Source organism: Notolepis coatsorum (genome assembly GCF_963971535.1).
Source record: "Notolepis coatsorum genome assembly, chromosome: 20".
NCBI lineage: Eukaryota > Metazoa > Chordata > Actinopteri > Aulopiformes > Paralepididae > Notolepis > Notolepis coatsorum.
This window is the reverse complement of record NC_140184.1, coordinates 54836079-54850487: the sequence shown is the minus strand read 5'-3', so window position 1 is coordinate 54850487 and position 14409 is coordinate 54836079. Positions and strand designations below refer to the sequence as shown.

The 14409-nt window shown below is 43.1% G+C and overlaps 1 protein-coding gene across 2 annotated transcripts in view; it reads left to right on the top strand.

The window, feature by feature from the left end:
* adcy7 (adenylate cyclase 7) overlaps positions 1 to 14409 on the top strand; it is a 96620-nt gene that overhangs the window by 21188 nt on the left and 61023 nt on the right. For both annotated transcript variants that reach the window (XM_084337315.1, XM_084337314.1), the window contains exons 2-3: positions 85 to 282; positions 11192 to 11356. In XM_084337315.1, the coding sequence (XP_084193441.1) occupies positions 85 to 282; positions 11192 to 11356 (363 nt within the window). The remainder of the gene's footprint in view (positions 1 to 84; positions 283 to 11191; positions 11357 to 14409) is intronic.

The following is a 14409-nucleotide window of genomic DNA, read 5'->3' as shown; positions in this document are numbered from 1 at the left end:
GTCAGTTGAATACGCATGTGTGCGCCCCCCCATTGGGAATGTGTGTGTGACTGTATGTGTGTGTTATCTCTTCCTCCTTCTCAGAGTGCGCAGGAGCACTGTGCCTTTGTGAGCGTGGTGAGTTGTGGCCTGTGCGTGTTCCTGGCTGTGTTCCTGCTGGTGTTCACCGAGACCCTGTCCCAGCGATGGAGGCGCCTGCTGGGCCTGGTGGTCTGGGCCACGCACCTCACCATGGGCTTCACCTTCATCTTCAGCGGCCCCCGCATCCTCCCCTGGGACCAGGTTAGTACCTCGCCTCTCCACTTCATACTTTACAGATCCATCATCCGTTTGGACTAATTAAAGTTCAAGACAGCAGGATATAAAGGAGCATGCAGGCATGGTGACAAGCCTACTTTAACCTGTTAAGCCTTAACACATTGAGTGCCACGCCCCTTCCGGGAAGTGACCACTTCCGTGCCGCCCATTAACCCCATGTAAACGTAGTTGTACTTTGTAGAACTAAACCTATATTTTATAGTATCGCTATGGGTCTAATAACACCCTTGAGTCTCATTGAGCTACTTCTGGTCAACGTGCAAAAAACAGATTCTTTTTTCATCTGTACATTTCCGTTTGATACCGTTTTGAATATGAACATAGTCCGGCCGCTTCTGAGTTTTTGTGTAATTCAATAAACACGTTGTCATTTTTCGCCTGATTATCGGATCTTACTGAAATTAACGCTAGATCATCACTATTATCCTCCTGCATCCCAACGTCAGAACAGCCAGATACATAAACACATATAGCTTCAATCGCAGTAGAAATAAATATCAGATCAACGCAAGCTTTCATATATAGTGTCCTTACCTGGTCTCTGAAGTAATGAAAAAAAAAGAATCCAATAATCTCATCGCCATTCCAGTTATCCACAGCGATCGTGCCTCCGACGTTATTGGGCATTGCTCTTCAACGGGTGGGCGGGGTCAGTTGTCCAAGCCATCCCTATAAGCGTGTGTTTTGCCGGAGTGTTTAGGACCCGCCCCCACACCGCAGCTCGGTATAGAAAATAAACGAACCTGTTTCTAACCGGCTGCATTACTGGCCGAAGGCGTTAGAGGGCGGTATAATACCGTCTGCCAGCTCAGACAGACTCAGAACAGTATGCACAAGGTGCCCCGCTGAATTATGAATGGATATAGATAATAAAAGAAATACCGTGACAGAAACGTAGATCTACGTTTCCGGCACTCAACGATCGGACGACAGAAACGTAGTTCTACGTGAACGGCACTGAAAGTGTTACGTCCCCCTATAGGGGGACCCTGCTTTTCTTTATCATAAATCGATCAATAGAGACCGTATTAGATCCCCAATTATCATATAATGGGGTATCATTGGAAAGCCACTGGAAAGGCTCATTGGCTACAACCCTGTGCAAAGATTTTCGAGATCGCCAAATGATCGACGGAGCTAGAGCCCCGGGAGTCGGGGGTGGTAATGTGTACTTTTGCGTACTTTGGGGCACGCCTCACATATCGGCATGTAACCCGAGAACCGCTGAACGGATTTTGTCACCTGAAAGGGCAATCGACAGGCAACAAATATGGCTTTAATTCTATCTATATATTGTATTAAAAGAAATGCACACCCGAGCCACTAGAGGTCGGCAAAGTGGCATTGCGAATCGTCCACATGTGGGCCCTTGGATGTTAAGAGGTTAATGTTTTAAAAAATGTAATTTGTAGCCAAGAGTAAAGACCATAACCCTATCAAAAACAGTAGTCAAAGTGTATATTTTCATTTTTACAATGTTTTATACGATTTATCGGAAATACGAATTTATCAAAAAAATGCTAATTATCGTAAAACCGCAAGGAAATGACTAAATCCAGATTCAACCCTGCCATTGAAAACAGGAGCATTTTCCCTATCCATAGATGTATGATTTGGCCATAATAAGGTCAAGGTCAAGTTCAAGGTCAAATATTAATTCATAATTAAAATCGATTATCATTTATTACTGTATCTACAAATCCTTCTGTTTAACCCTTTAATCGCCAAGGACGACTTTAGACGTCATTCCTCACCATGCGTAATCTGCCAATGATGTCGTACAGCGTCTTTGAGATCAATATTTCAAAAATCTGTCATGGCAATCATATTTCACCCACGGAGACTTGAGATTTCCTGTAGATCTCCTCTCAACTCTCCAACGGTTCAAGACCGCCATCTGGTGGCCGATCGGCAAATTGCCAAAACCGGAAGTGAGCGGCCGGAAGTGGTGCTCACCCATATTTCGTCCGGCCACTCGCTATCACTCCCGGGACTCCATCTTGATACACTGGATATCGATCCGTTGCCAATAACTCGATAAACAACATGATTTGGACGTATATAGTATTATACAACTTGGAACTGGACCAACTAGATCGACATCCCATAATAGCGAACTTTCTGCTCCACGCTGATCGCCCAACGCTACGAGGAAGCTGCGGTGAGTTTCAGTGTGTTTGATTATTATTATACATATAAACTGCTCTGATCAACATATCACCCATACTACATAAATGATTTAACGTCGGCCACGGACTTATAAACCCCCCCCCCTCCGGTCACCAGCAGATGATGAGGCATGACGTTTAGGACCTTGTACAATTGAAATTTTTTATCTGACGTCAATCGGTATCAAACTACATTTGATGATCTAATATATGTATTTATGGCTATAACTCACGTTCTATGGAATGCTGCAGAAAACGATAAAAACATATTTATACTTTAGACCAGGGGTAGGCAACCCTAGGCACGCGTGCCTGCATAGGCACGCGGGGGCATTTTCATAGGCACAGGGGGCAGCATTAAAAAAAATTAAAAATTAAAATGATTATAATATATATATATATTTTTTTTGCTTTGAAATATTATAGTGAACTATTTTGCACTGTTGTCGCATTTATCTTGTTGAAATCCTCCCACAGGTTCTTTTTACTACCACATATTTAATTGAGACCCTTTATTTGTTTATTATTTCAATTTAGCTGGAAATACATTGCTACATCATTCAGTAACATCATTCAACACATTTTATTATTTATTTTTCTATTTCATTGAACATTGCACATGTTAAAAGCCATTTTTTTTTACTCAAAATGTGAGTATTACCAAGTCAACTTGTGTTCTTAAAACAATGACAATAAACATAGTTTTATTAGGTTGAAATAATGTGGTTGTGTACTTATTTTTCTGTTAACTTATTATGGATTGAAAACTGAAAACCTTAATGCACAGTAACTGAACTCAATATTTTTAAGTTCTGGTAACTTATTATTATATTTTTTTTTACAGTGTAGTCTTGCGATCAATCAAAACGTATTTACACGATATACCTCACATTCACCCTCCATTCACATCCTGGTGTTCTCCTGGTGTTCTCCATTAGGCCTGTAGGTGGAGCTATGACAGCACACGTACAGTACACACACCGATGGTGTGTGATGTGTCCAAAAATCAATGGGCAAATGTGAGTGAAATGGTCGCACTGTATGCAGCTGTTTGTCTGCATTGCATTCCCCCCCAACTCAGATTTAGGGTTGATACAACCATCATAATAATATTGTTAATAATAACAATAACAATAATGATGTAATAATGTAAAAATTATCATTAAAAATACCTGATTATGAGAAAAAAAATTACGATGCATGGAATATTGTTGAGGCACACTAGTTACAACTATATTTCAAACAGGCACTCCATGTTAAAAAGGTTGCTGACCCCTGCTTTAGACCATATTTTAGTATGAATGTGTGAATGAAAAAGTAGAACGTTGCTACATCCTAAACGATAGATACTTGATGTTGAATGGGCCATAGTAATGTCAATTTAGCAATACAATTTAAAAAGTTATAGCCCTGCAAAGAAGGGGAACATCTCCATAGACTTACAGTGGTGGCAGAGAGTGGATTAAGATCAGAATAATCTCTGGCAGATAAAGGGTTAATCATCTTCCCTTTATTCATTTGCTTAGATTTTTTTTTACACTTGATCTCAATAAGGTGGTGAATGAGCTCAGTGAGCGACCTCGGTTACGGCACAATTGTAACATGGTGTTATTCACCGGCAAAGATGCAAAAATAAATCATAATTTATATTCTCCTTTTCTTCATTACAATTTACTCAAGCCTAGTAACAGACACAATATTTCTGACACTGGAAATACATACCCCCAGGCAGGGGCGTACCTGTATATTCTGGGCCCCATGAAAGAATGTATTTGTAGGCCCCCAGTGAATGCGAGTGCGCGTAAGCGCACAAGATACATTTTTTTTGGCCATTTATTTATTGATGAAAACGCATAATATGGTTTTTACCTATACATTCGGATCAGCAGTTCAGCACCTGCACTGTTGGTGGGTGAGCCTAGTAAAGGATGTCGCATTGCGTTCATCTTCAATGAATGGACCAATGCAATAGTCTACCAAAGCCCCCCCCCCCTCTATATATATCTCACACACACACACACACACACACACACACACACACACACACACACACACACACACACACACACACACACACACACACACACACACACACACACACACACACACACACTTCAGAAACAAACATTCAATGAGAGCATCAATAATACACCTGAGTGATGTCTACTAAAAAAAAAATATATATATATATATATATATATATATATATATATATATTTTTTTTTGGCCCCCCCCCCCAGTGCTGGGCCCTTGGAATCATCCAAGAACATGCAAATTGACCTTGCAGAAGTGGAGCAATCTAACATTTACTTAGGCATGTACCTTTTATTCGAAATAGGGCTACAGCTTAAAAGGTATGGATCATGCTAAGAAATTGGTTGCCTCTTGTCAAATAAATCAATTCATGCTCCAGACCAGGCTAAAGCTGCGTCTTGCCTAATAATGTTGTCAAAAACATATTTGAGTGAACCATTTTGTAACGTTTGGGGTTTTGCTCTCCTCTGGGAGCAAAGCCCTAGCGTTACCTGAGGGTTTAACCTGTCTATCTGTCCTGATTGCATTCATTGGTACCTGGTGAGGTTGGCTTTATATGTTCTTCCTGGTTACTATTCAGACTGTCAGTTAATCACTGAACCTACCCGTGAGTACACAAGTCTTATCGCTCCTTGCCATAGGAGGATAAGTACGACCGCTACTATTCTTTATTATCATGTCACTTTGATTGCCGTTTGCATTCACTGTTGAAAGTTTAGGTTATATTATTGTGTTTGTATCTCCGTCGTTTGACGTGTATGCCAAAGAGCGTGTTTTGGAGACAGTGTTCTCTCCACTTTGCTTTCCCTGTTTTGTTATTCTGAGATGCAAAAATTAACACCTGTCCTTCGTCATATCTGTTCTGTACTGCACCTGGGTCCAACTCACCTTCCAACTTGTAACATATTAACTGACTGGATCCAGTGGTGGCAGAACAGGTCCGCTCTGTGCTGGCGACACAGGGGGCTATGGTAGCCGAACAGGAGCGCACCCAGCAGGCGATGTTGTTTGAGATCCAGCAACTGGGTGCCGCCGTCACCAGCCTCGTGGGCACCCGACCCAGCCAGACGTCATCAGCAGCGGCGGCAGCAGCAGGAGTAGTGTCTCCTCCAACAAAGATGGCGGCTCGGGAGCCTAGACTTCCTCCTCCAGAGCGCTACAATGGGGGTCCAGAGGGCTGCAGAGAATTCATCACCCAGTGTTCACTGATCTTCAGTCTGCAGCATCTGCGGCTCACGGCATGTCGGCAGGGGAGCTGCTCGGTGGCTGACTATGCCATAGAGTTTTGCACCGTAACCAGGGAGGCTGCTTGGGAGGAGAAGTCCGTAGTCGTTCTTTTTGCTCAGGGGCTCTCGGAGAGAATGAAGGATGAGTTGGCTCTCCGGGAGCTTCCGGAGCGGTTGGACGGCATGCTAGAGCTTGCGGTGCGAGTGGACAATCATCGCAGAGAGCGAGCATGAGAGAGAGACTTTCTCTCATCAGTGAGACAGCTGGGAGAAACCAGACAGAGACTGGTTCCCGGAGGGGAACACAACTGATGAACCTATGCAACTAGGCGTAGCACAGCTCTCCAGCGTTGAGAGGCGGCGACGTCTCGAGGAAAGCCGCTGCTTCCGTTGTGGACGTAGCGGTCACCACTATGCCACATGTCCTGGGACCTCGGGAAACGGGGCAGCCCGTTAGTATCAGGAGGGGTACTAGCGGGTATGGACTTATCCTCTCGGGTTAATGACCCCCGAATTTTTTTGATGTCAGTATACGGCGGGGGCATTATATCAGACAGGTACAGGCCTTGGTGGACTCGGGAGCAGCGGGTAATTTAATGGACGAGGGCTTGGCCTGGGGGTGGGAGGTTCCGTTAGAGGAATTAAAGGAACCAGTCCCTGTCCAGGCTCTGGACGGTCTTACCCTTTGGTACAGGTACCATTACGCACTGCACGCCGCTAGTGCGTCTTCATGTGGGAGAGGGACAGTGGGAACCAATACAGTTTTTTATCGTTACCTCACCAGCGTGCCCTATTGTGTTAGGTGACGATACAGCTAGTAACCCCAGCATTAACTGGTCAACAGGTAGGCTCTCCCTGGAGAAGGGCTCCCTGCCATGTCGAGGGTTCACCCACCATACTGCCATTTCCCTCACATCCCAAGCTAGCAGTTGGGTCTGCAGGCCCCTCTCCTCTTCCCAGTCCCAACCTGACTGCCCAGCATGTATTGGGACCTGGGGGACGCCGCCTGTCCCCGGCCGATCAGAGGTGCCTTCCGTCCAGGCTCACGTTGGTCGCTGTCGCCGGACCTGGAGGCGGATTCAGGCGGCGCTGCAGAGGGCGTCAGTCAGGTCCCAGCATCAGGCCAACCGCCATCCAGCTCCGGTCTTCTGTCCGGGACAGAAGGTCTGGCTCTCGACCCGGGACCTTCCCCTCCGGGTCGAGTCCAGGAAATTGGCTCCCCGGTTTGTGGGTCCATTTAAGGTGGTGCGGCGGGTGAACCCGGTAGCGTACAGGCTGCTACTCCCGACCTCCATGCGGGCCTCACCCAACGTTCCACGTATCACTCCTAAAACCCTTCCTTACCTCGCCCATGTCCCCGCCAGTTCTTGCTCTTCCTCCGCCCTGCATCATTGATGCACAAACTGTCTACACGGTGTGGAGGGTCTGTACTGCACCTGGGTCCAACTCACCCTCCAACTCGTAACACCATTTAGGTGGTCGGATTATCTCATTCCCTATATGTATATTGCCAATAGCAAATTTTAAATGCCACCCACAAATATGAAACTGCTCTGACAGCACAATATTGATGAGTAATGATATGAGATATGGTTTATCCTATTTTTGCATTGCATTGAAATGCATGCGTAAGCTAATTAGATGAAATCATTTCATCAGTGAATCAAAGTTCTTCCAAGCAAAGTGTTAGCCTGGATATCTACTAACGAGCAGAGTTATTTTATGAGTGTGGTAATTTATGTTGATTCTTCATCACAGGAATAATACTCCAATTCTGAAAAAAATAAATGTCAAGGATAAAAGCACAGCTGTCATTAACCACTCTGGAAATGTTTCCATTGATTGAATGGACCATTATGTAGTACTTTGCTGTAATAAAAATGCTAAATACAATCAATATGACTGTGTGGTGTGAGAATCACTGCTATAGTACTATGCATGTCTGTAGGCGTTTACCAGTCCAACCTGTCCACAGAGCTGTGTGTACTTGTGATTAATGGTGAAAGGAAACTGTGTGCTAATAGCATTGACCCCTGCATAAATGATTCTCACTGACTGACCTGGCTGCCAGTGCCACCCACACAGGGCCGTTTGACTAACGTCCACTGAGAGTGTGAAACACACTATTTCCTACTGCGCTACTTTACTGGCACCCTGCGTCTTCTCAATCTGAGCTGTTAGCCGTGGTCTCCTTTCTGGGGGCCTGAGTCTCATTATTCTGAGATGGTCATGGACGTGTAGAAGATGAAGATTACTTTATTGTCCATTAACACAAGGTAATTGAAACTTGTCTCGTAGATACGCATAGTCCCTTACACTAGAGGTGGGAATGACCAGGAACCTCAGGATTCAACTCTGTAGAGCTACGGTTATCCAACAATACTTTATACATCAATAGAGCTATGATTATCCAACAATACTTTATACATTAATATAGCTATGATTATCAAACAATACTTTATAATTAATAGAGCTATGATTATCCAACAATACTTTATACATTAACCTCTTAAGCCCTAGCCATATTTTCAGAAAATTCACCTAAAAATACATACCTAAGTAAATGGAAGATTGCTCCACTTCTACGAGGACCATTTGCATGATCTATGGATCTCAGGGAATGTATTACCAGTGTCAGAAATATTGTGTCTGTTACTAGGCTTGAGTAAATTGTAATTAACCAAAGGAGAATATAATTTCTTCTTTTTTCATTTTTGACGGTGAATAACATCATGCTAACATTGACCAGATGTGAAAAAATCACCTTCAGCAAGGTCACCTTCAGCACCTTGTACCGGATCTCCTCTCTGGTAAACAAGAATACCCTGAAGACTCTGGCAGGAGCACTCATTCAAGGGTACTACGACTATGCTTGCACCTCATGGTACCAAAGCACCTCAAAGGTGCTAAAAACAAGATTACAAACATCACAAAACAAACTGGTCAGACTTCTACTTGACCTTACCCCTAGAACCCACCTCACTCACCCCTGCCCACTTTGACAACCTAGGATGGCTTAGAGTAGACGACAGAGTACAGCAACTTGCAATGGGCCTGGTCTACAAGATACACTATACGACTAAGGTACCCATGTACATGTCAAAATACTTCCCAAAGGTCAGTGAATACCACGACCACAACACCAGAGGAAGCTCAACAAATCATGTTAAACCCAGATTCGGCTCAAACAAGGGACTAAACACGTTTCGCAATTATGCCACATCAATGTGGAACGCCCTACCCAAAGCTGTAAAGGAATGTGAATCCCTACCCACATTCAAAACCACTCTTAAAGAGCACCTACGGGAGGCTGCAATTTGAAACTGGCCACCGTAAATGTCCAAACCCCCCCACCCCCACCTAATAGACAGTCTCCTCCCCACCGTATGTATTATATTCTCTCCCCACCGTATGTATATTTCTCTCCCACCCACCCACCCCCTCCTAATGTACAGTCTCCTCCCCACCATATGTATATTTTCTCTCCCCACCGTATGTATATTTCTCTCCCACCCACCCACCCCCTCCTAATGTACAGTCCCCCCCCCATCATATGTATATACTCTGTCAGGATCAATGGGTAACAGTTCTGTATATTTGCATATCGTATATGTCACAAATGTAACAGAACTAAATACCTGTATGTCATGTATGTCCCTATGCCATAAATGTCATGTATGTTGTGTATGTCATAAATGTCACTATGAATTGAAAATGGGGGACCCTGATGTAAACAAGACAAACGTCTTTCTCTGGTCTGCATCCCCTTAACAATTGTGTGTATTGAGCCGTACTGTATTGTACCCATTCTGCAATCTGTTGAATAAAGTATTCATTCATTCATTCATTCATTCATTCATTCATTCATTCATTCATTCAAGCACCTTCTTGAGATCAAGTGTACAAAAACTCTAAGCAAATTAATAAAGGGCATATGATTTACAGGGGGTTTTGTAGATACAGTACTGAATTTTGCCATCCGGACACATGCAATTTGAAATATGAATATATATTATAGAATATCAGGCCTATAAATTACCTTTTTATGGCCAAGTCACACATTTATGGATTGGGCCAAATCTCCTCTTTCCAATGGCAGAGTTCAATCTGGATTTAGTACCACCAGGCACGCGCCCCCTGACAGGGTAGAAAAAGACTTGAATGAAATCTACTGTAAGTAAAGTAACTTTTTTGTAATGTAAATAGCTCCGCCATTTTTCATCTGATTGAGATTTTCTAGACTTTACAGAAAAGTAAAGAAACAAACTATGTTCTATTTTATGGCAATAAAATAATAAAGTTTAAAAAAAAGTTTGTGCTGGAAGTCAGATGATTGACAGGGGCTGGCGTGAGCTGGGAAGTGTAGTTTTATGAAGTTCAAAAGCCCATCGAAAGCCATGGGTCTCCTCGTTCATAGGACTACACACACTTATGATAGCTTCCTTTATTTCCGTCTAATTCATCCAGTTTCCATTGGGATGCGCAGAGATATTTATAAACTCATAATTTCGCTAATAACACTTAAAATCATTGGTAAACAAACGTAGCGCTGAAAATATACACTGACTGCTGTTTTGATAGGGTTAGGGTCTTTACTCTTGGCTACATTTGAAAAAGAAACACAACATTAATTAATACATTCTGTATTGATCGATTTATGGCGTGATATGAATCTCGGCCCTGTACCGGGCCTGTCAGGCTTAAGAGGTTTTAAGAGTTACGATTATCAAACAATACTTTCTGTTTCAATCCCATTCAGTACATGGGATTTTTATTGCTGTTACATTTCATGGTTAAATGTCTGATGAATTCACTTCAGTTATTGTTAAGAGGATTTAAAATAACACACAATGCCAGGAAAAACAACACACTCAAAACTCAGAAAGTCAACTTCATTTCTGGGTCGAGAATAATTTACAGAGTTTTGCACATTGATGCTGAGCTTGCAAATTGCGATTGTTATACAAATCAATAATTTCTCCCACCCCTTACACATTTAATGAGAGAGATCAAATTGTGAGAGAGCCCACAGTTGCCCACAGTGCAGCGTCCCTGGAGCTGTTAGAGGGTTCTGCGCCTTGCTCAAGGGCACTGTGACAGAGACGACAGTAGGGCTGCTCGATTATGGCAAAAATCCTAACACTTATTTATTACAATTATTTTGGTCAATATTGAGATCACAATGACTTTAATATAATTAAACTGAAAAACTAAATCGTAACTTGGCTCAAGGCTTGACCTGGCTTAAAAATACGACTAGAAAATGAAAATGAAAATAGTTTTCATAATTGTTAAAAGCCAAAATAGTAATTGAAAGTAAAATGTGATTAATTGCCCAGCCCTACACCCTCCTGCCAGTGTTGCGGATCGACCCAGCAGCCTTTTCTCTCTCGACATTAGGCTGCCTACCAAAGAGTGCTAACCCCGTCCTCTTCTTCTCCTCAGGTGCCTTTCTTCCTCTTCATCATCTTCACAGTATACACCATGCTGCCCTTCCAGATGTGGTCTGCTGTGGTGCTCAGTAGCATCTCCTCCGTGTCCCACATTGTGGTCCTCACCCTGCAGCTCACAGTCTTCAAGAAGCAGTCCACTCCTTACCTAGCCAACCAGGTAACTGTATGGACGCTTATATAACCACCACAGAGTATTCCTAGACATCTGAAATACCACAGTGTAGTCCACAACTATGTGTGTGTGTGTGTGTGTGTGTGTGTGTGTGTGTGTGTGTGTGTGTGTGTGTGTGTGTGTGTGTGTGTGTGTGTGTGTGTGTGTGTGTGTGTGTGTGTGTGTGTGTGTGTGTGTGTGTGTGTGTGTGTGTGTGTGTGTGTGTGTGTGTGTGTGTGTGTGTGTGTGTGTGTGTGTGTGTGTGTGAGTGTGTTTGTTTGTTTGTGTGTGGAGGGGTGTATGTGTGTTAGGGTAGTGTAGGCCATAAAAAGATATACAGTTATATCCATATAAAATGCACATATATCATATAACGATGCAACATAAAGTAGTTTTCTGTTTTGTTGTTTGTTTCCACTTTTATAAATTGAGGGATTTGCCCACAAACACTAGCAAAGAGATTAAATTAACAGTCTTAGCAGGCTATGTTTTACTTTGCTTTCTAAAATATATAACAAAATGGTTTGCCGTTCCCGTTTCATCTTTTGACCAAATGCAGGACAGCGTGTACATTTTTCGGAATAGTAAAGTAATAAAATAAGTAAGGCTGTCAATCTATTCAAATATTTAATCTGATTAATCCCATGATTGTCCATAGTTAATCGTGATTAATAGCAAATGAATCGCATATTTGTATCTGTTCTAAATCTACCTTAAACTGATCTTTTTCAAGTTTGAATACTCCTATCAACATGAGAGTAGACAAATGCTTGCTTTTTTTTTTATATATATAATATTTATTGCCAAAATGAGAAATACTGTCCAGAATCTTCAAGTAACTAAGATGTGCAAACTGTAAAACTAAATGCTGAAATCACAAAAAAAGTCCAACAAAAAATTAACAGATGGGCATACCAATTTACCAACTGTAACATTACATAGTAATGATTACTAACACAGTAGTGTTTTGAACTTTACACTTGACCCATTCATCCCCATTTTTTTGTTTAAGCAGCCATTTAACACAAAAGGATGACCCTCATGTAGGGTGACCACCTGTCCCGCGACTCGCGGGACAGTCCTGATATTGGGCCATTTGTCCCGCGTCCCGCAACAACAAAACAATGTCCTGCAATTCAAAGATAAAAAAAAAAATTATTATTTTAAATATAAAGACTCACTCGAGTCGCGCTGCCTGTCACCTGTCCGAGCCGGTGTTCTGCGAAATTCTACTACTCTGCTGAGAACTGCTGCCGTAGCGCGAATCGCCTATATGTTTGGACAGCTGGGTGACGTCACCCTTTAGTTCACTCCGAATTCCAACAGGTGTACCGACATTTTATCATCTACAAATACATTCGGCTGCAAAGCCAATTACATGCAAATATTTACATGCATATACAGTTCAAAAGGTGCAATGAAAAACATATGTTTAAGATATTGTTTAAGATATATCAACAACAAGACTCAACAAGACGTTCGTCAGCAAGGTGGCAGGATATTGTAGTGTGAACGATTGTGGGTCATGCGCATTTCGCAGAACACCGTTTCAGATGATCCCCATCCCCACCGCTTCACCATCACCCATGGAGGAGAGGGGGACGTCACATATAGTTGTTCAGAGGAGCGCCTCTTCAGCAAGTCTGGCCCGACTATTATTGAGAACTGAATCAGAGGGTCGGTTTGTTATAATAACAGAATACACGGGGAGTATCGCCGGGACACTGTCCAGAGGGAAGGGGGCAATAGAATCCGGAGGCTAATATCCCCAAAACCGGAGGTGAGTTTAATAAGATTAATAACAAAATGAGCTATATATAGCCTACCGTCTGCGTCGAATATGATATATAGGCATTTAAATAATAAATACATTTATTTAATTTTAATTAGCAATAACATTCCCCCCCCCCCCCCCCCCCCCCCCCCCCGCCCCCCCCACGTGTCCCGCACTGTCCCGCAAGAGCAGTGCTGCTGTCCTGCGACTGAACCATTTTGACCTGGTCACCCTACCCTCATGCATTGCAAATTTGCATCAAATTCAAAACAGAGTGATGTACATATTTAGTACAGTACTAAATACCTGTATGTCATGTATGTCCCTATGCCATAAATGTCATGTATGTTGTGTATGTCATAAATGTCACTATGAATTGAAAATGGGGGAACCCTGATGGAAACACGACAAACGTCTTTCTCTGGTCTGCATCCCCTTAACAATTGTGTGTATTGAGCCGTACTGTATTGTACCCATGCTGCAATCTGTTAAATAAAGTTTTCATTCATTCACAAAATAACTAAAAGAAAATAATAATTTAAAACAATGAATAAAGTGTGCATGAAATAATAGAGGAAATAAAAAGTTAGGAACTTGTTACATTCACCCACAGAAGGGCTGGGGACTCACACCCCTTTCTCTCCCTCTCTCTCTCACACTCTCCCAGCTCTCTTTCTCTCTTGCCCCCCCCTCATCTCTCTCACCCCCCCTTCTCTCTCTCACTCACTCACTCACTCACTCACTCACTCACTCACTCACTCACTCACTCACTCACTCACTCACTCACTCACTCACTCACTCACTCACACAAACACTTTGAGTCAGAAACAATGAGAGTATCAATAATTCACCTGAGTGAAGTCCAATAGTCTCCGGTGCGCAACTGTGCTTGTCTGCCCCAACGCCTCTCGTCTTGGATGCGATGCGTATTATTTCACACAGACCGTCGTCCTCCACAATGTTAATCGGTCTGCATTTCGCAACCATTGTTGTAAATTTGCGGCTTGTAGCGCTGTCTCCCCTGCAAATTATCCAGCGTGGTTTGCCTCAAGCGAGGAGGCACAAAACTCACCAGGCGCGGGCGCAAGGCGTGACAGCACAAACACACCAGCCACGCGCGAAGGCAGGCGGGCGACCAGCGCTTCACTTTCGCTCCCATGTTAACGGACGTAGCTGTGCCCACCGCGACGCGCGGGCTGGAAGCGATCATTTTCGCTTTGGTTGGATTCAGAGGCGTGCACCACGCGCATTTTCACAGAAATACACTCAATATCTGCGTTATTAC